The sequence below is a fragment of the Apaloderma vittatum genome, unplaced genomic scaffold (assembly GCF_000703405.1).
Source record: "Apaloderma vittatum isolate BGI_N311 unplaced genomic scaffold, ASM70340v1 scaffold19030, whole genome shotgun sequence".
In the NCBI taxonomy this organism is placed as follows: domain Eukaryota; kingdom Metazoa; phylum Chordata; class Aves; order Trogoniformes; family Trogonidae; genus Apaloderma; species Apaloderma vittatum.
Genome location: NW_009696426.1, coordinates 1 through 21569, shown reverse-complemented (window position 1 = coordinate 21569; position 21569 = coordinate 1). Strand labels below are relative to the sequence as shown.

General features: G+C 35.9%; 1 protein-coding gene across 1 annotated transcript; it reads right to left on the bottom strand.

Annotated features, from left to right (window-relative positions):
- Positions 1-96: 96 nt before the first annotated feature.
- Positions 97-20983, bottom strand: CCDC66 (coiled-coil domain containing 66; the record flags this gene model as incomplete). The annotated part of the gene is given in 19 exon segments (XM_009874853.1): positions 97-180; positions 2972-3099; positions 3545-3828; positions 4107-4144; positions 5505-5974; positions 7260-7382; positions 7824-7971; positions 9389-9550; positions 10355-10439; positions 10823-11076; positions 13704-13835; positions 14589-14668; positions 14671-14761; positions 15550-15674; positions 16675-16778; positions 16944-17079; positions 17912-18332; positions 19211-19233; positions 20919-20983. Coding segments are annotated over 19 exon segments (2953 nt in total), but the record flags the coding sequence as incomplete, so codon positions are not given.
- Between the last annotated feature and the right edge of the window lie 586 nt (positions 20984-21569).

The following is a 21569-nucleotide window of genomic DNA, read 5'->3' as shown; positions in this document are numbered from 1 at the left end:
AATCTTTCATAAAAAAGAGATGGTTCATAGTTAATTACAGTGCCAAACAAAGTGCTGTGCATTTACATTTTAAGAATTCAGAACTTTATGTACCTCTCAAAATAGTGAAATAAAGTTCTCTTCTTGCACTATGGGAGGAATCAGAGCAGTCTCCAACTCCTTCTGCTTCTGGAGGAGGCCCTGAAACAAAGGAAATATAAATGTGAATGTTCCGTCTTCCTCATGCAGCCTAAAGTGTCACTGTTTAATATTTTCAATCTACTTGTTAAAGCTCAATGTTTTAGTACAACATAAAGTATTTGGTAGAGAGGGAACTGCAGGTTTTGGTCTTCTGCAAAAGACCTGAAGTGGAAGCCAGCCTACTTTCCAGGGATGACTCTGCAGAAGAAGAAGGACTTTTCCATTGTATTAAATTCAACTTGCTCACTCCTGTGTGCATTGTTACTACGTTTGTGGTATCTCTGCATATTCTTGTAGGAAGCTGAACCCAAAACCTTGATGGGTCCCAGCTTTTAGTCTTGCCTTACACTCCAAGGTAAAGGACAGCGTTCCCACTGGAACTAGATGAGTACCGCACATTTTAGGCTATGCACATTTACTCTCACAAGGTAACAGGTTCCTGCTTCGCTAATGGCTCTCCTAAGTACTAGGCAATGGAGAAAACCTGTACTAAAGAACTTCTGGAAGCGTATCCTTGGCTCTGTGATCAGCAGCACATGATACAACTATGTCAGGTATGTTCTTTAAAATGTCTTTGCTGTAATTAATGGGTTATATTGATACATCTGGGCCTTTCGTCTTGAGCCATTTTGGATCTGTCAGGAGTAATGTGGTACCAAGTAGTACTTGTACTACTGTAGCAGGCATTTTTGTCCTTCATCTTAAACTTTGGCCCTTCTTTTTCACAAATACTTAATTTCCTTTGCTGAGTGAATAAACTCGGGCTTAATCCACTTTGATTTCAGTGAGGAAAACAAGAAGTCTTTTGATAGTTCCTATTGGTGTGTATATATACATATGTATATATAAATTTAAAACACAAGACTAATTATGGTGGCAGAGAAGTAAATTCTGCTCTTTGTCTAAATTGTATTTCATACTGCACCACTTTGCCTTTCTCAGTGACATAACGTACGCAAAACAGGTGGTGTCTGTAGTAGTAGACAATATTCAGGTATGCAGGATATACCCAGGTTCAACAACTAATGTCCTAAATACGTTCTGCAGCTGGTAGATATTTAAAAAAAGACCTCTACGTGTTTTAAGTCAACTCTTCCATAACCAAGGTCCACTGAAAGACTAACCTTAGCATTTAGCCACTGTTAAGAACGGAATGTATGCTATACCTCAAAAAAATGTCCCCAAGCTCTTGTTTCCTAACTTTGCCAACAAGGATAGTCTCACCTTATATCTCTTTAAATATTCTGGCTTTTGTTCACTTCAGCAAGCACAAGGATCAAATTGTGCTTTGAAGCTGGCTTCGCTCTTAACCAAAATACTAAACAAATAAAGCCTAGATACAAAATTCTTAACAGTTGCAGATATAGAATAAAAATGTCAGTGGGCACGGGGGAAGACCAGATCCAGTCAAACCTATCTGGAAGCCTTCAGAAATTGGTGATCTTTCAGTGCTCTTGGCTCAACTTTTCTTGAGAACTGGGGGAGAGCCGTGACCCTTCACTCACAGAAGGAATGTCCCTACTCCTGAAGCACGATGTACGCATGGCAGAACATCTGTCTTTCTAAAGTACAGCAGGTAATTTAACAGCATTAACTACTGTTAGTTTTGTTGTATTTAAATCTGTCAGATTTTCTTCCCTTTATTTTGAGAATGTATTTTTCCTCCCTTAAGGTAAAAAAAAAAAAATGCTGCTGGCAATACAGTTCTTTTAGTATGGAGCCATTCAAAAAACAAGGGAACATACTGATGCATGTTTATCTTCAGTGATCTTCAAGAAGAAAATGAAAACCTAGAAGCGAATTTTTTTTTTTTGTCTTGCAGTCCAGTTGGGCCATTTAGAAGCATAAAAGGAAGCTGTTTGTGTGATCATCCAGACCTGCGGGTTCAATCTGCTACAGGAACAGGTAGAGTATCAAATTCACTCGTGTTTTAATAACTTGATGCCTGACAGTGTTTTTCCTGGTATTCCAGCTCCAGGAAACATGCAACTAGTTAGCAGCTATAGTTCTTTTGTGCTTCTTCAATCTACTGCAACGTGGATCCTTAACGGCGAGTCTCACCACATTCAAAATGCTTCCAGCAATCCTGTACATGTAATCTTTACCAGTAACTTACTACAAATAGAACAGTGTTTACAAACATACACCAGCTTTTGTCTCAGGAGCTCGTGTGTGTACCGCATTAGGCTAAATTTAATTTTATATTCACTCACTAAATATGGCTGATCAACAAATTCTGAACTTTACATGTTAATGAATAACTAGCTTGGAAGGATTTTACAAGCAGACTTGAAATTTGCAAATTATTTTTCCAGGACTGACATGAGTATCACCCCAGTAACTCTTCTGCACCAACCACACTGCTCTGTCGTGACCGGCTAACCCATGAAACGCAGAAGTGAAATTTCATTAGTAGGAGTTCTAGTGTTTTGTTAGAATACTGTCCTTTTTCCCTTGAAATTGGAACATTCCTACTATAAAAACCTGGAGATTACATAAACCGATTCCTCTTGGTTCAAGTATTCTCACGTACTCCACTGCTTCACAACTAATCTAAGGACTAAAGAGTCCACAGTCACTCTTAAAGGACGGTCCAAAGGTGGAAGTAACACATGAAAAGCAAAATTAGGAAGGCGGAGCAAAAGTAGAGTACAGGGCCCAAAACTTAATCACATATGATGGAAAAAACAATTGAAAACTAATGCTTATTACTATGTAATAGTTTGCAATGTTCACTTTGACTTTAGTATGTGTGTCTATACACGCGTTTATCCAACTACTCTTTGCTTACCTGGCGTAATTCTGACAATCCTTTGAGAATTGCTTGTTGTCTCTCTCTGCTTTTAACTACATCAGGGTTTAGAAGAGGATCTCTAACATGATCAGAGCTAAAAATTTGTCGTGGCTTTTGATAAGAATCTAAAAGTAAAAGTATATCAAATTAGTTAACAACACTCTTTATCATTTTTCATTTAATTTCTAGTAGATCTTCACAGCTTATGAAAACTAGGTATTGGCTGCCATCAGATTACAATCACTTAGATTCCTAAACCCAAATCCCCATACAATAATACCAGAGAAGTGCAATCATTAAAGGTAAACAGACAAAACAAGCAGACAAAATAAAAAGAAATTCTGATGCTTTTTTAAAAAAACTTTTTCTGCTGACTTTTTTTTTTTTTTTTTAATACACAGAATATCATTTTGTTGCATAAGGCTTTCTGTACAGTGCTGGGACTCCCATGGGCTTCTGCAAAATTCAGTAAAAACAAATACCAAATTGAACTAATTGTAGTACTCTGAACTAAATCACTGTAACATTTCTTCCCTTCTCCATGAATCAGTTCACAATACGTTTCAGTACCATTAAACTGTCGATACTGTGGGTCGTGTGTTGAAGGTCTGCTCACTGGAGCATCTGGATCTAGATAATACACTTCATTTGTTCGAACATAGGGAATGAATTGCGACGAGGGAGGTCTTCCAGCTTCTGTACCAGGAGGAGGGGAGTTCCTCGGCTGTGGCTCTGTCTTGAGTCTTTTCTCTCTTCTACTACTGTTATGCACCAGGAAATCAGAAGCATGTATCTGTTTTTGTTGTACCTGGTGTAATCTGTTCTTGACTGCTGGAACAGGTGGTGATTCAGATCTGTATGAAACAATTTCAGTTAAAAAAAAAACCAAAGCCAAACAATACTTAAGCAATGTGATTAATTTTCTCAAATAGTAGAGACAAAGAATCCTCAAAGTACTGGACTTTTCCTCATTTACTCTGCTTTTATACCTGCAGTTTGTCTGGCCTTGTGTATTTTTAATAGTAGACAACTAGATGCATTTAAATTCTTAAAAAAAAAAAGGAAAAGAAAAGCATTTACATTTCATTATTAACATAGTTCTAAATTTCATTAATGCAAAGTATTGACATACCTTTCTTTATTCAAATGATTCTTATGTAATTGTTCTTCCTAGGAGAAAAACAAAAAAGTAAAAAGTAAAATAAAAAGCTCCACGTTTTTTATATTAAACACTTTCACTTTTCAAGATAAGTTTGTTCTGAAATTCTAAAAGGACTGCCTGACCTGGGTTCAGGAGGAAGGTATTTATCAAAGACTTGCAGGAAAGACACTTGTAGTGTCTATGTCCACGGTTAGGGCTGGGCCGCCCACTAAATGCTAGATGAACTAAATTAAACAAATTACAGGAGGACTTGCTCCAGTTTTCTATGTCTTTGGCAGCTCTAAGCACTACCAAAAATACTATATATATTTTCCTGTATATGGCCTTAGTAAACTGCATTTATAAACCTGAGAGGTTCAGCCCAAGAAAGGTCATGTTTCTAGATACAGTCAGTATAAGTCAGCTATTTAAATGAAAAATATTAATGTATCCCATGCTTCTTATGGTATCAGTATTTACTAATCTTAAAAACCTGCTTAAAGTTCCTTGCCCCATTTCTCAGGTACAAAACGCTTGAATGTCTACACTTCAATCATGTAAGGACAAAACTTAAATTTACTATTAACCTGAAATAAACCAGCAAACTCAGTTTAACAAATGAAGAAATCTTTAAAGATACTGTGAACAGCTACAGAGTTTCACACTTTGTTTTTTTTAATACCCAAAGCTTCTAATACACGTGTATGTAGCCATCGTAAACAAATACCACCATATTTTTTCTGTTGGAAGGAGTGAGAAAGTGAGGGGCTTTATGCACCCCTATAGATAGGCACATGTACATAGAGCCAGCAAGACATGGGGTGGAGAGAGAAGGCATGAACAGATTTGATAATATTTTCTTTAAATGAAAATGTTTTTTTTTTCCCAGCCACAAGCTGGGAAACTGCTACATGCTGACTGCAAATGGAGAAGAAATGACTCCACTAAGGATGCATTTCTATGACAACAGAATACAACAGAGCCTCAGAAATCCGTATTTTTTGCATAAACAAAAACTGTTTCCTTGAACAGGTATTCCTGTACCTCAGCTATGATCACAACACCATGACTGGACAAAAAAAAGGCAAATCAGTGATTTCATTCATCACACTGATTTCATTCAAGATCCTTGCACACTGATTTCATTCAAGATCCTTGTTTACATAAAGAATCAGTGATAATGAAGAGAATCAAGACCTTGTAAGACTGAAATAACAGGAAACACCAAGTCACAAAATCTGAATATGTTCTTCTCATCACGATGATGGAAGCAATGCTGTGATACTGTTCTTTATACAAAGGATGGGAATAGAAAAATCGTCTGTGCTTGAGTAACATCCAGGCAAAAAATACACAACACGGAGAAAAACATGCAGACCAAGCAGTTACCTTTCTGACTCGATGTCGCTTATTTTTCAGATTAATTCCTTCATGAGGTGAAGGAGACCTGTCTGAATAACCACCCTTTTTAGGGCAGAGATTCCCAGGGGTATTTCTTTCTACCAACTGCAGCAGCTCCATTTGTCGTCTTACTTTGTTTTCTTCCCTCTGTTTCTGTAGCGGTTTAGGGTATCTTTCTGATGCTGGAATGTATCTTTTTTCAGGCTTGTTTATGTTCCAGTCAGGTCTTTTGTCATATTTGTGTGAAGATTTAATTTGTCTTTCTTTTTTGGCATATTGTTCATATAGATCACTGCAAATGCCACCAGTTTCTTTTCTTGAAATTTTATTTTTATCTATATACTGCATTTCCTTCTGGTATTTTTTTTTGTTGACGGTTTCTTTATACTCAATGGAAATATTGGGTGATCCGCAACACGCAGTTCTTTCCTCAGTGTATACTGAAGTATTAAAGTAATCTACAAAAAAATAAATTCCTGTATTTTAACTCGAAATATAAGCTACTCAAATGGTTTGACTTTTCCATGCATATCTACCATTACCGATTTTAATAAAAAATTAGTTGTTACAGTTTTACAATGATTTTTGTTCTTTTTGACGTAGCAGATAGCTAGGACCAGTAGAAGTCAAACTCGGCAAGGATTATAAGACTGGAGAATGAAATCAAGTCACTGCAAAGCAAGATCGATGAAAAATGAAACTACATTATTTTAAAAGTACCATTCTATTTCTGTCATGGTACACAAAGGTAAAGAGCAAAACTGAGCTTCTCTTTAGTTTTTCAGCATGCTGATTGTTTAGTCACATTCACAGCACTACTGGGAATAACTCACTTTCCTAATTCTCATATTCCAATAGAAATATTTTGTTCGATTTTTAAATTACTGACAATCTGGCTTTTTTCTTTACTAAGGGGCATAGGCAGAAACATTATTTAATTTGTAAACTCTCTAAACTCACAGTAAAATCTCTACCAGCACTGTCAAAATCAAAAATAATTGTTGTTTAAGTAAACAGAAATTAAACAAAGCTTCCACTTCACATGTGGTAAGTTAATAAATTTTGAAATACAAGGCAAAAAGTAAGTTTCCACCAACTCTGCTCATTTGCATCTCATCTACAACATTAATAAATGCAGACTAAGTTTGAGCTGGATTTTTTAATGGGGTGATACGAAATCAAGATAAAGACTGGAAAGTATTTCATCTATCTAGATGGACCCACAATTCTGTCTAGGGATTTAGCAAGAATTATAGAAAGCTTTTTTCAACATTTCAATGTAAGCTCTCAATTTCTAATGAGTCTGGTTTTCTAATTCCAGAATTATTGACAATGTATCTGCCAATATTTCCAGGGATTCGTTAGGAGCCCAGCCCTGCTCGATACCAAACCACGGTGCATGAACCTGTGAACATTCACTCTGAAGACTACTACAAATATTTGAGTGGCGTAATACATTTAGTCCTATGTGGCTTGTGACTGTGATCCAAGTCAACGCTGTGTGTCAGACCGCATGATTTGAATCTGTGACTGGTAAGTGACAACTACATAGAATTACCATTTATTTAGAAAAATATAGTGATATACTGTAATATACCAACATGCCTGTGTCTGCCTAAGTATTTCTTTTTTAGTTTTGTTCCATTCTGAATGACAGTAATTTGGTTCAGTTTCACAGATATGCAGTTCTACTGTCTTTCTTGAAGTACATAAGAGTAGTTAATGTAAGGGTTGTAAACGTACCTGTCTGTACAGCAGTGTCCTTCCGAGGAGAAGTCTGCTGCTCCGTGTGACTCTTACTGTTGTCAGAAAAATTATGACTTTGATGTGAAATTGCAGTATCACAATTTTCAAATTCTTTATCATCTAAAAAGGAGCAAATAAAATTGTTCAAGTTAGTAACATATGTTCCGTTTAAGCTATGCTATGAAGTTATCAGACTACTGTGGTTTAGAACTCTAAGCAGGACTGAGAACTCTGGTTCAGATCTCAATACTTCCCCATTTTCACTGGAAATCTAATCAACAGCACACAGGTCTGAATATTCCCTGTACATTCCTGGTAATATCTTTATATTTATTCCTTTATGTAATGTAGTATTTGAAGCTTACTAGAATACAATATTCTTCATATTAGTTAATACTGTTATTTGTTGAGAAGGCAAACAACTTGAAATGAAATTTTTGTTCCTGAAGGAGCAATTTCTGACCCAAATGCAGACAGGTTAAAAAAACCAAACCCCACAAACAACTTGCACACAAACACCAAAGGAATAGGCAAACTGAATGTGAAAAGACTTGTACTTGCCACCACCAAGATTCTTCTGAAGCTTTGAAATGTCATGTGCCTTCTGAGCCAAGTCTTGAATGCGCTTTTCTTGTTTTAATTTTTGTGCTAATTCCTGAGCTTTCTGCATTGTCTCATAGAGCTCATTTGTTCTACGAGTCACAAGTTCCTTTAAAAAAATAAGCAATCATTTATTTTTTAAAAAAATTAATAGGATTATTAAATTCTGCAGATTTACACTCAATTCTTATTTTCGGTAAAGCTTTTTTTTTTAAAAAAACCAAAACTAGCTGAGTACATGCAACAGGTGATCTAAAACTTTTATGATTATAAATTCAGAATCTCTGCTTTGCTAATGAAAGACATTCAGTCCTAGCACTAAAAAGCGAACTTCTAGATTCCCAAAGTTATCTGCATATTTATCTCCTTTCTGATAATCTTTTTCTAAATGCCATCTGATTTCAGCCATCTATGACTTCCTATCTCATGTGGTTTAATGAAATAATTAAAAAAAAGATAAGTTAAAAAAACACCTTCCTGCTACTTCCACCAAAAGGAGAGAGTAGAAGCCTCCCCAAGAAAGGCCGAACATTCCTAAATATGAGGGTTACAATTTCCAGACTCAGCAGGTCCAAGACTGGGCCAAGGAAAATCTCCTTTCCAAACTGCTATTTCCATCTTAGCCTCATTTCCTGCTGCAAAAGAAGAAAAACTGGCAGCATAACATAACATGTTTTGAAGGAGCGGAGTTATTACAAGGAGGACTTTCCCAATTTTTCACCCGTTTGTTCTAGCATCTACAGGCAGATGTTTCCATCCAGAAAATGCAGAGAAATTGGTGAGCCACATTTCTGCAGGTTTTAGAGAAGGGTGTGTTTTTGGAATCGTCCTGTCTTATGACCTGATGGAATTCTGCTACTGTTCCAAATAGGAAGCAAAGCTAATAGCTGCTACTGTGCCACAAGGAAGACTAAAACATGAGACAAGGCTTTTAACCTTCTCCAGAGATAAGAATGTATACAAATGCAAGATTTGTACTTACCAAAGGTCAAAATGTACTTTTGGTTTTTGTATGAAACGTCTAGGTAAAGCTCAGCAATAGATATAGAGAAGCTCTAGGATGTGACTGACTTATTTTAAAATTACTTTTCCAGAATATATTCTGCAAAGTCTTTAATCCAGAGTGAAAGCACATCCAGTTAGCTAAACTTTATAGTATGAAGCATCTTAAAAGCATCAATTTACTAACAGCAATAATGAGGTCACATAACGTATATTTTTATTTTAAATCTGCATTTAAAAATATATGTTTCTGTGTTAGTTTTTATTCTATTTTTGCCAGTTCTTATCATTTCTCTTCCTGAGAAACCATTTATCCCAAAAAATAAACTTGCCTTAAACTTGTACGGTGTGATAAGTTTATTTAGAGGAAACAGATTTTGGTTTCAAATGTCTAAATTTCAGGTACTTTTTCATTTTCAAAATGATGGGGTGAAACAATTTTGAAGGTGAAGAACAAGAACCATTTACCTCAAAACCCTGTGTTATTACAGACTATCTGCACTAAAGAAAATGCAAAACCCCACCTCCTTTTGTTTTTGTCTCAGCAGATCTTCTTCAAACTGTTTCTGCATTTGTTCTTTTTCTCGTGCTAGGCGCCTTTCTTCCTCTTGTTCTTCCCATTTTCTCTGCTCCTCCTCCAGCTGCTTCTTTTTTCGTTTTTCTTCTACCTGAGCCATTATGGCTTTCTAGTAGTATGACAAAAAAAAAAGAAAATTAAAAGATGTAACATTAACACAGTGTAAGCTATTTATTCATATACTTCCATTTATGTGTATAAAAATCAGATTTGGAATAATTTAAAAAAGAATCCAGACAATTGATTTGAAACACTTTTGTTTCTTTTCATTTCTCGCAAGAAAGGTAGTTGCCTCTTCTGGGGAGGGGCGGAAACCAGAAGCCCAGTAAAGCAGTTTGAAATACTCAAGACAAAAACAGAAGTAGTTTTTTTATGTTTTTAAAAATGCTTTTATTTTTCTTTTAAAGAAATGGTGGTCTGGAACTAGCAGTATAACAGTTTGACCAGAACAGGCTCCTTACATTTATACTACGGCTTTCCTTATGAAGAATGCATGACGCCAGAGTCACGCAGATACACATCCTGTTAGAATGCCACTGAAGGACCGTAAATGACAGTAGATAAAAATTTTAAAATTCATGGAGTGGGTATCTGTAAATATCAGTCCTCCTGATGAGTGTGGAACGTGAAGAAAAATGCACACAAACCTACTAGAGCTCTAAAGACTGTAATTTTTCAAGGCAGGAATTCAGTTACAGAAATGCAGTCATCTCTGTACAAATACTAAAAGAATACTCTAGAGCCTATCTGAATGAAATTCTGTTAAAGAATCGTAAACATGTAACCTGAAGCATAAAAGTCAAGTGCCTCACTGGATTCTGGTATTAAATGTCATGCTTTATTCATGAGACAATTCTACCTTTCATCCTTCCTTGTCATTAAAACAGTGTTAGACTTGAAAACAAAAGTCTACCTGATGTTCTAACTGCTTCTGCCGCCGCCTACCTCTCTCTTCAATCTGTGCAGGGTCCAGGAGAGCTGTCATAGAACGAAGGAAACTATGAATAAAGAAACATGTTTTTAATCATTACAACATAATCCTAAAGCCGTCCTTAATTAGTTAAATGTCTTTAATTAATTAAATCGGATTTCAACTAATATTTTCATATTGAGGTTATCCCACTGTATTAATTTACAACTATGAAATTCATTTTACTAAGGAACAAAGTAAGGCTCTTTACAGTAAATTTTATTAATGAGAAATGGAAGCACTTGAGTCTTTCAAACATAAGACAGGTATTTCTGAAAAAAGTAAAAGCAAAATGACTAAGATCCAAAGACAAGATTTACAGAATGTCATTCAGATTTTTTTGACAATTTCTGAGGAGGTATCATAACTGTACCGGCTGGGAAGATGATTGGTCTTACAAAGGTCACTCACCTGACATTCTGACTGGGCTCCAATGTACTGTTTTTAGCAGCTTTTTCTGCATTTTCTGCCTTTAAGGGCATGCAGTCGCCTAAAGCTGCAGGTGAAAAAGGGTGAATAAAAGCAGTCAGCTCCTTAGGTTCAGGTGACACGCAAAGACTTTCAGGCTTGTTTTGGTACATTCCATTTAAGGGCTGTTGTGCATTAGTGTTAAGGTGGTTCTTTAAAGAATCAAAATGCATTGCCCATCTTTCATGCTCTTCAGCCTAAATAAATATGAGGCAATGACAAAAAAATGGAAACACGCTCAATTACACTGTTTTTATAAAGTACAGTTAAGAAGACAGACAATACACATTTTGTGCAACGGGAACATTTGAAAAGCTCTGTTACAGAGCTACAATACAGACAGTAGTTAATTCACTGCATGGGAAAACAGACGTGTCTCTGCAGTTTAAAATGCAAGTCAGATCAGAAATTAACTGCTGATCCATATACTCGGTCAAGAAGAACATATTGTTATTACATTTTCAGAAAAAAAATATCCCAAAAACTAGAAAGTGAAAAAATCTGTTTGAAAAAGAAAGAAATTAACATGGATTCAGGCCTTTTAGTACTGTTTTTTTTATATTACTATTCCATTCCTTAATTTTTCTAACAGTACTGGGAGCTGCTTGATTGAGACATCAGTACCCTGTGCACTCTGTCACATCCTCCTCTTGTTGTGCACATTCTCTCTAGTAACATGAACAAATGGCATCTTTTACACTATCCTACATTTACCCTCTCCATTTTAATTCTGGACAGTAGCAGAGTTAATGTGCTTTGGGCAGAGATATTAATCTCTAATTTTCTATTTTCAGCTAAGTGGGCCTATTATAAAAGAAGTCTCCTTTCAGAATCCCTTCCACCCACAGCAGCCACCACTGGTATCCCAGCAAAGTACCCGAAACATTTCTACGTGTGACACACTGAGTTTATGCTGATCTTTTTGGCTCAGTATTGGCAGTTGGGACATTCCAATGTATCACTAATAAGATTTTTATCTAAGAGGCCTTTGGTTTTGCTATAGGTCTTGGGAAGGTTTTATCTTCTGACTTAAAAAAACATGTTTCCCTCGAGGGATGGGAGAATGGCTGTCTCAAAACTTGCATTCTGTAGTAAGAAACCTAACGAAATCTAATAAACTTTTTGGGAGTCCTTTTCTTAAATAAAAATTCCCTTGTGTCAGAAAAGCATGCCGATTTTAAAAGAAGCAAGAAAGTCAAAGTCCAAATAATAAGAATCCAAACTATTCTTCCACCTTTTCCCTGAGTTTTGTTCCCTTTGAATACTCTGTGATGTAGAAGCAAATTGAAGGAATTGGAAAATCTACTTTATTTTTATGCAAGACTATGTGCAATATGCAGAAGGGTTGAGAGCATAACACAAGACTTGAAAAAACAATATTGAAGAAAACAAGCTTAAGTGCACATTCATTTCTTCTCAAAAAGAGGCTGGAAGTGAGATTACTGTTAGGTTCCTCACTGGTGACTGCAACTATCGACCTTGAGCACACCTATCAAATTAAAAAACAAGGCAGCTAATGAAGGAACCTTTCACAGCTGTGTTCCCTTCACGGTTACAAAGCTCAATTGACGAAGGAAGTCTGCTCCCTTCAACAACTCAGGAAATGAAGAGACTTGTGTCATGCGTAGGTATGTAACCAACTTTAGCAGTAAGAGTTTTTTTGGAGGGTGGGGAGGAAAGTGCTCTTCTTGTATTACAAACTGTAGAACTAAAAGGAAGAACTTTTGTCTAGGAACTGTGCAATTGCCATAAATGCTTCAGTTCAGAGTAAAAAGCGTAGCCTTTTAATCCAGAAGGTGAGAGACCATGAACATTCATATCAATCAAGTTTTAGTAACCAATATTCTTGTTCACCCATAATACAGAATGTCTTGTGATGTGACTACGTTCCCTGCATGAAAGCTATAATCCTGGGTGTAAAGCTATGTACAGTAATGTGGAAATCTGCATTCTAGCGATAGTACGATCTCACTGCATGTTTCTTCCCTTCAAAAGACAACAGGCCTTTGGAAGAGTGTGTTAGTATTGGGCTATAAAAGAATGCAGAGTATTCCACTGACCTTAAAATTACTACTGGTAGAAACAGTAATATGTAAAGAAAAGAAGTCAGCTTCTAATATGAAGAACCTCCAGGGGCAAAAGATATATTAACCAGCTTGGCCAATAGTGACATCATTAAGTGTCTCTTCAGGTATTCCACCTGCAAAGCAATTATACTGGCCCGTTTCCTTCTACATCCAGCCTAAGAGACCTACATTGAACAGCCTGGAAAAACCAAAGGGTAAAAAAGGTAAGGCTATTTTTTTCAATGCTTTTTGGAGAAGCGTTTAAAGATGTTTCATAAAAGTGTATTAAAATACTTCTAGAAAGAGGGTTTGAACACCACTGTGACACACTGTAGCTCTCTATAAATTCTTTCTCTCTTTCCATCTCCTTCTGTAGTCTATGGAAAATTCCTTTTACAAAGTGTCTAGTCTGTGTCTCTACACCACCTTCCAAACACTAGTGCTTTTGCACAATGGTGGGAAAGAAAAAAAAAGTATAATAATATTACTGTCTTCATCTTTGCAGCAAGCACTCTAACACATCACACCAAACACATGGTGTGTTGTGTCGCTGTTCTTTGCCACTGAAATACTGGAACAGTTACGGGCAGAACGTTCAATTACTGTCCTATGGACTTATGGTGAAAAATCTGGACATGCTGCAGGAAATTACATCTCTGTCACTACGACATTAGGTCTATGATTTCATCTTTTATTTCTTAGAACAAACATGTAGAGAAAAACTCTTATTCTGAAAAGTCCCTCTAAATCATAGGTACCTTTGATAAATAAAGTTTTTCTTCTATTTTTCGTAGCTTAGCTTCTTCCTTTTGTTTGCCCAACTCTTCAAGCCACTTCTTCTGTTGCTCACGTTTCAAAGCACTAGAAGACTGTTCCTGTGGCACAGCTTCCTGAAAGAAGAAAAGTGTTAGCCTCTTCCTTGTACAAAAAATTTAGTACCTCATCTAGTCACACAATAAAGACTTGGCAGAAAACTTTGCCCTTGGTTGCTAGGCATAACTGGGGTGTTCTCTTGCACAAAATAAATGGAAGTTAAGTTTTAACTAGCAAATGTTTGATTGCTCCATCAAAATGCTTCAGTTATTACAAAGATGCTAAATAAATCAGCCTTTGAATATTATTCTAATTTGAACCATCAGTCTTTCACTCCAACCTTACTTATCATGAATAAAAATCCTTCCTCTTATGGTTCACTGTCTGTGTTCCAGCTAGATTCAGCACCATGATCTAATTAATAGTGATCTCTTTCAAGTAAATTCTAGATACCATTTTCTTTCTTCTCTTTCTGCTTCTTAATGGGTATCTCCGTCATTTAACAAACTCCAGTGGCACTGAGAACTTTCAGTACTATGTGACAAAAACCACTCTTCAATCAGTGCCTACCAGCAGTAACTCAAAAATTACTTCTTGGCCCTTGTATACTTAAAATTAATCAACACTTCACCTCACACCTCTAGTACTGTTCTTCACATCAGCCTTGAAAATGCTCAGTCATTAAGGAATCACTATTTAAATGTTTAGACACAATTCTTTAGATAGAGCAAAAGGGTCTACTGAATTCTTCTGGTTTAAAAGAAATATTGAAGATATACATCTTTTGTCAATAAATAAGTTTAAAAAATACATGCAATTTTAAAGCTTACCCCTAAACCAAAGACTGTGGAACTGACAGCTGGGGAGTCAGAAGAATCAAAATCACAAGACTGCCCAGCTGGAGCACTTCATTCAGTGGAACTTGATTAGCCTCTGTGGTTAAAGCAGTTGTGCAGACACAGTTTTCCTCTGAGGTTATAACTGAGCTGGCTGGAACCATGGTCTGCAACTCAAGTTACTGCTTTAACACTCAATTCAGTTAGCTCACCTGTTTTGTTGCTATTAAATAGCTTTTAACATATAATAAGCAAGTAAATGATAGTTCTAGAAGCTGCTATTCATTAGAACTTCAGCCAAAACTTTAAACTTCTCATATCCCGTATCTTTTAACCATGTAGATTGCAACAAAATTTTTTGGAGCTGAGAGTAACTTTTCTAGGAAAGCTTAATATGTCACCAAAAGAAGGACTATGTTTTTGCTGTAATAAGTGATAGCAGGTATAACCCTAACTTTTATTAACAGCATTCAATTTCATTGGAGAAGCCTCATCTGAATACAGTATACGTGTGACACAGCATTTTCAGAGGAACAGCTGACTTTTAAAAAGGTGGGTTTGAGTAGCAGTCAAATTGCTATACTCATGACTATATAATCAATTAAATACATGTGAAAGCTCATGAACAATGTAAATTATTATATAACCAGGAACTGCATTTTGGACTACTTGTCAGAAACAGAAAAGATCTATGTATTTTTAGTTAGGAATCAACATGGAAGGGCAGGAATGGGTTGTTCATGCTACAAAGATTTTAATTTTTTGAAGCTACACATTGGAGTAACAGATAAGTTTGAAACAGGAAATTGCAGTAATTTATGCCATGAAATAATTTGAAGGGACCACTGAGATTGGATTTTACCGGATTTGTACAGAAAAGATTCTTGTATGAATTAAAAGTTCAACTGTTTTGGAACACAGCTGTGGAAACTGTGTGTTCTTTTGTTAGCCTTACCTTATCTGGCTCAGCTGTTTCCACTTTCTCTTTACGGATTTGATTATTGCCAGGTTTTGCCCAGAAATAACCCACCTCTCCCTCTAAAGTTTCTTTCAGTTTCTTCTTCAGTGCTACCTGTTCATCTTTGAAAAAACAAACTCTAGTAAGAGTTCCTAATACAGATGTGCAGCAATGTTTAAAAAAAAAAACAAACACACACAAACCCCCAACAAAATAAACCAAATAACAACATAAAACCAAACCAAACAAGCAAAAAAATCCCCAAACCAGCCATGAATGTCTATCCTGCAATTCTGGTTGCAAGAGTAAGTCACCGCTGCCTGTGAACAATCAGTCATGACTTTGCTTTTAAGAGGATCATGGCTGAGTCTGTCCCCAGAGATGTAGAGGTAATTGGGGAATCTCTCTGTGAAGACTACAAAGGCTTAACAGTGTCCCAGGAAAAGAGGGGAAAAATAACAAAGTATGTAAATTATCTCCATTTGGATTACTGGAATAATATTAAACCCAATGGAGCTACACACGGAAGCTACTGGCAATGTAGACTCAAACTAGAGTCTACACTCAACTTGAAAACAAAACACAACGCTCCTGCACGTGAATCATAAAGAGCTTAATTTTGCAGACAGAAATTTAACACAACTGTGTTAAACATTTGTATTTTTATTACAGAGATTCCCTTTGGTTGCTGATGGGGCAGGACTGCAAACTGTTTCAAGTTCAAATTGCAAACTGATACACTCGGTCGTGCTTGTAGATTAGGATGATACCTATACTAAAAGCCAAATGAATTTGTTAATGATAATGGCTATCAACTACTGGCAGAATGTGACAAAATCAGTAGCAAGTTACTCCTAAAATATGAAGCATAACTGAATATATTTGTGATAATATTTATTTGGTTAAGAAGCATTTTTGCAAGGATTTATAGATAATCTTTCCACAAAATTCTGAAATTCAAGAATCTTGATCTGTCTTGGAGACTAATAAAACTATGTACTGTCTAATTTGTAGCAACTGCACTGATGCAAGTAAATATAAAAGAGCATAAGGAACACAAATTTGCTTGGCATCCTAAGTGTAATAAAGGCATCAAAAATATATTTTGTGTATCATAAGTACCTAATTCCTTCTTCCATTGGGTCTTTTTAAATTCCAATAAGGCTTTCTCCCCTTCTCTTTCACCCAAGGTACTAAACATGTCAGCAGGTTTCCACAAATCCTTCCTAGAGAAAAGGAAGGGGAAAAAAACATTACCTAAAAAGCTAATCTGATAATTTTTAAGGTAACTCTTAAATTTGTGTTTGTAAAGAATCTTACTGGGATTTGGAACTACAATACAAATCTTTATGGCACATACAATATTTGTAGACAATAACAGATCTACGCACATAACTTTCTGTTCTGGCTGTAAATCTGCTTCTTGTTTCCTTCTTGAATCAGAATTAGCTTCAGCTGGAACAGGTGAAACTTCACCAGGTTTTTGGAACAACGCTGTAATGTTTTCCTCTGATGTCTCATTAGTAGCTGTGGTAAAATGTAAATATATAAAATTATATATAAATATATATATATGACCAATAACCTTTCTTCAGCATTGAGTAAATACTTTGAGAACAGCAGAAACTTGCAAATTCCCCACTGTTTAACAAGACTGTTTTCAGCCCTGCTTGTACAGTTAAGGCATGTAAGTTATGACTTCACAGTAGGTTTCTAGAATGCTGGGCTCAGATGCTATTGGCTAAGAGCTCAGACTTTGGGACTTATCTCTTACTCTTGGTAGCAGAGGTGACCATCCTCTGAGGTCCACAAACAGGAGTAAGAGTGTAAAAGAGGACAATGTGCAATAGTTCTTATGGTCCCTGGAAGAACTGAAAAAACCCACCACATAACTATTCAACAGTAATAGGAGTTATGCAAGATACATTTATATCTTTGGGCGAGAGGAAAATGGCACTACTGCTCTCGAGACATAGAGCAAAACCCAAAGTATTCACAAAACCAGACGGGTCTGTCTCTTAGAGGTGCTGGGTTGTGTTTTTTCAAACTTGTAACACTTTTGATGGTTTTTCTCCAATGTAAAATGGATAATTTTTTGCATGAAATATTGACAGAATTGCTTGCTGTTTTGCTTCTCAAAGTACTGGAATACTGTTAAGCAATCCTTAGTTTTTAGTGTTAAAATTATCAAATGCTTGTTTCTAACAGCAACAGGCAATTTCACATCCATAATTGTAAACTGTATTTTGTGCAAGACCAATCTCTGCAGCCTGCAAATAAACTTTAATTATGAACTCAAAGATAAACTTTCATGTTTTGCTGTTTCTGTGAAACTAACATTCAGCTACTGGTATCTTACCCGTTTCCTCTTGCTTTTCATTATGAAGCTCAGAGATGCTTCTGGTTCCTTCTTTTACAGTCATCAAAATCTGTTGAAGCTGTTCTTGTGTTAGACACACCAAACTTCTCAGGTCTTTAGCTGATACACATGGCTTTTGAGGTTTCTGTTTAGTTTTTTTAACAGTGTTCGTATTCTCTGAATCAGGATATCTGTTTGTGCTCTCTCTTTGGATAATCCAGGAGTGATCTTTAGTTGTGGCTTCATGTGAGGAGTGTTTAGCAACTTGCAGTTTTTCACCTGCTGTTATTGACAAGCTTGATTCACTCCTTAATTTTGTGAAGTTTTCCTGCTTGATACAAGCATTTTGTGTGGACCTTGTAACGTGTCCTGTATGCCTTATTCTCAATGCCTGTTTAGGTGATCTGGCTTTATTACTAATCTGTTAAAGCAGTAACATTTCATCATATGTTAAATAAGGAAATAAAACTGCATGGGTAACAAACAAAAAAAAAGATTGAAGGAATAAGTAAAATAAGTGTCATTTTTCTTCTCTGTTACATCGATAGAAACTAACTAGTATAAACTAGAAACTAACTCAGTATAAACTAATGAAATATCTCCATGAGTACTAGGAATACTTTGGAGAAGAATACAGCACCTAAATTTGAATATTGAAAAGCAACAATATGAAAAATAAGTTTATGTAGCATAACATTTAAAAGAATTAATAAACATTAATTCTGCTTTTCTTTGGTGTTTCTGAAGCCTTGTTTCAAACAGGTATGTTTTTACCATATAACCAATATTATTTCAGTCTTGATGTTTCCACTCTGTAGTAAAGTTTTATCCTTTTCAAGGTGCTTATGTACGCTTGTAATTATCCCCTATGTACTGAGGTGTTTTTCTGTTTGCTTTCCTTCCCCAAGCCAGTGCATTCCACTTTACTCACAGGCCACCTGTACAACTCGGAACATTACCACACTTCAGTTCTCTATTCTAAGAGAATCTCTTTAAGGTCTCTGAAAGTTCTGTTTTAGACCATTCCCTGTGCTGCTGTAACTACTTGCCAAAGTAAACTAAAGGATTTTGCAAAGGTAGAACTAGTCATAAAACTTTTAGTTCATCCTTTTAAACATCTGTTATGAACTTGAGGAATCATAGACTATCTCAAGTTGGAAGGGACCCCCAAGTACATATTTTTCATAAATACCACCGATTACAGATGTTTAGACAGTTCAAATGTATTCTCAACTTTCTGTATTAAAAAAATCACTACTTAATTTGTATACTCTAAAAAAAGTAATTTTTAACACTTACCTTCATTGCAGGCTTTGATTTATCTTTTGGGAAACAAACATAAACATATGAGAGAAATACTTAGTAACAACTTCCTCCTGAAAAACAATCTTGAGAAATCAGTAAACTCTTAAATTCATCCAATTTTTGTAAGGCAGAGGGAAAGTAGCTTCCCCATGACATCTGCCCCAATTACATTATTTTATTGCTGTGAGGTTTTTTTATTTCAGCATACATAGTTCAAAAGTGTGTTGGGAAAAAAAAGATATATTCTAGTAACCATTTCCAGTTTTATAGAGCTGTAATAAAAATATTGTGCCAGTCTGATCCTCCCCTGCATAATCACACCATTATTGTTCTCATTACCTATGCCCCAAAATACTCTTCAGTCTTTTCACCCAAATCCTAGAGGATGCTTAGAGGCACAGCGATCTCAAAAATAATATTAAGTAAAATATATGTTAATATAATAGTTATTAATAAAGTCTTGTATTAATAGAAGTAATATGATACACAACACAATAAATTCTTCACATTTGGCTAATGGAAAAGGGGGAGAAAATGGTAGCGATGATATTTTAGTGGAACACATCTCTCAGAAACAAGGCTTCTTCTGTTGCACTGTGCACCTGCTGCTCTGGCGGTGGTGGCTGCACGTTTTGCACGGGTGACACCTATACCTTTTTTGTCTATTACCAATTAAAGACTCTAGAGAACAGTAACTGTTCTGCAAAACCACCCTATTAGTAGTTGCCAACCTAGATGAACATTTTAAACCACAATTCAATTCAAGGAAGTGCTGTTTATATCAGATGTATAAACATGTTAATTCCTGGAGAAGGCTGTGTTCAAGGCTAGTTCCAAGTCAAAGGTAATGATTTATTTCAGAGCACTCTGGAAGTACACTGGCCCTATCCAGCCAATGATGCTAACTATGGGTGTAAAACGTTGAAGCTGCAGCACTGCCATTTCAGAGGTTTTGCAAGGTTTTGTTTCCTGATGTTCCTTACTGACTCAAAATACCCTGTAACACCTCACTAGACAACTGTCTGATAAATGCAGAAAATTAAATGTAATTTAGAGGGCATTAAATGGAAAATTTCTGTACCCTGAATACTATGTAGAACGCTTAGGGAAAGTGGACTTGTGCTTGTATGGAAACATACATCTGACAAATCACAAAATGAGAATTTATTAATGCTTAATTATGAGTATCTACTGGAACAGTCTATCTCAGATGGTAGTAATGAGATCTGGCCTAAATAAACTGCTTACTGAAAAATCACAAATGTCAACTGCCAAATATTAAAGTTGCTTTAAAGTCAGAAATATGACTACAATGATGTAATTATCTGTAAATTAAGCAGAGTTATTCGACCTCTTTTTCCTTTGTAATGAAGGTGCTATAAAGTTGCGAAAATTATCAAGTTATGCCAGTCAACATATAATGGTACTTAACTTTTTTTTTTACAGGAATGGAGAGACAAGTTAGAATTAAGACAAGACTATTTGCCAGCTGTTCACCAGTGGACAGACTATTCAGAGATTCATTATCAACCCACTGTTCCATATCAAGCTGCTGAGTAAGAGGACTTGTAAGTAACAATGTACTGATATTCTTCCTAATCTGAAATGTATTTCATTAATGCTGTGCTTCATGTTGCTTGGATCTTAGGTTTAACTTCAAGAAGCTTTAAAGATTACTTGAGATAAATGATTAAAAAAATACCAGAAGCAGCTAAAATTAGCCTAGGCTTTCCATCCAGGATTTCAGTTTCAAGCTTCAGTCCATCGCTGCAAAATGAGAGAAAGAGAAAGGAATCTGAAATATGAGGTAATCTGATAATGGTTAAGATTTCTACATTAACAACAAGGACAATTGTGTTTAATTATAATGCTGTATTTACGGTTGGTCCAGATGCTCTTTCACACCCCAAGTTTTCTACATTTGTGAGAAGTTGCTTAATATGAAGGTCTTTAAGAGTGTGTATTTTAAATTTGGGTTTGTATGTTACAGTGTAAATATTGATGCTGATGGTGCCACTGTATATTGTTATACAAGGCAATACGCTTCCCTCAATTCCAATTTCCTCGAATAGCAGTGCTGATCACAGAGAGGCTGTATTCTAAAAACGGTCTTTAATGGTGCTTCCGTGCAAAACAATCCACATTTCAAAGGGGAACAAACGTCATTATGAAGGTTTGGCGGGGGGGGAAGTTGGCAGTGTTTAAGTGTACGATGTGAAGTACCCAAACGCTTTTACTTCTTAGAGAAAAATACAATATGTAGATTAAGATTCCAAATATCTTCAAACTGCCTTTCACTTAAAAACTGAAAAAAAAATAATAAAAAAATCTACAGCTCGCAGGCGACCTTCCA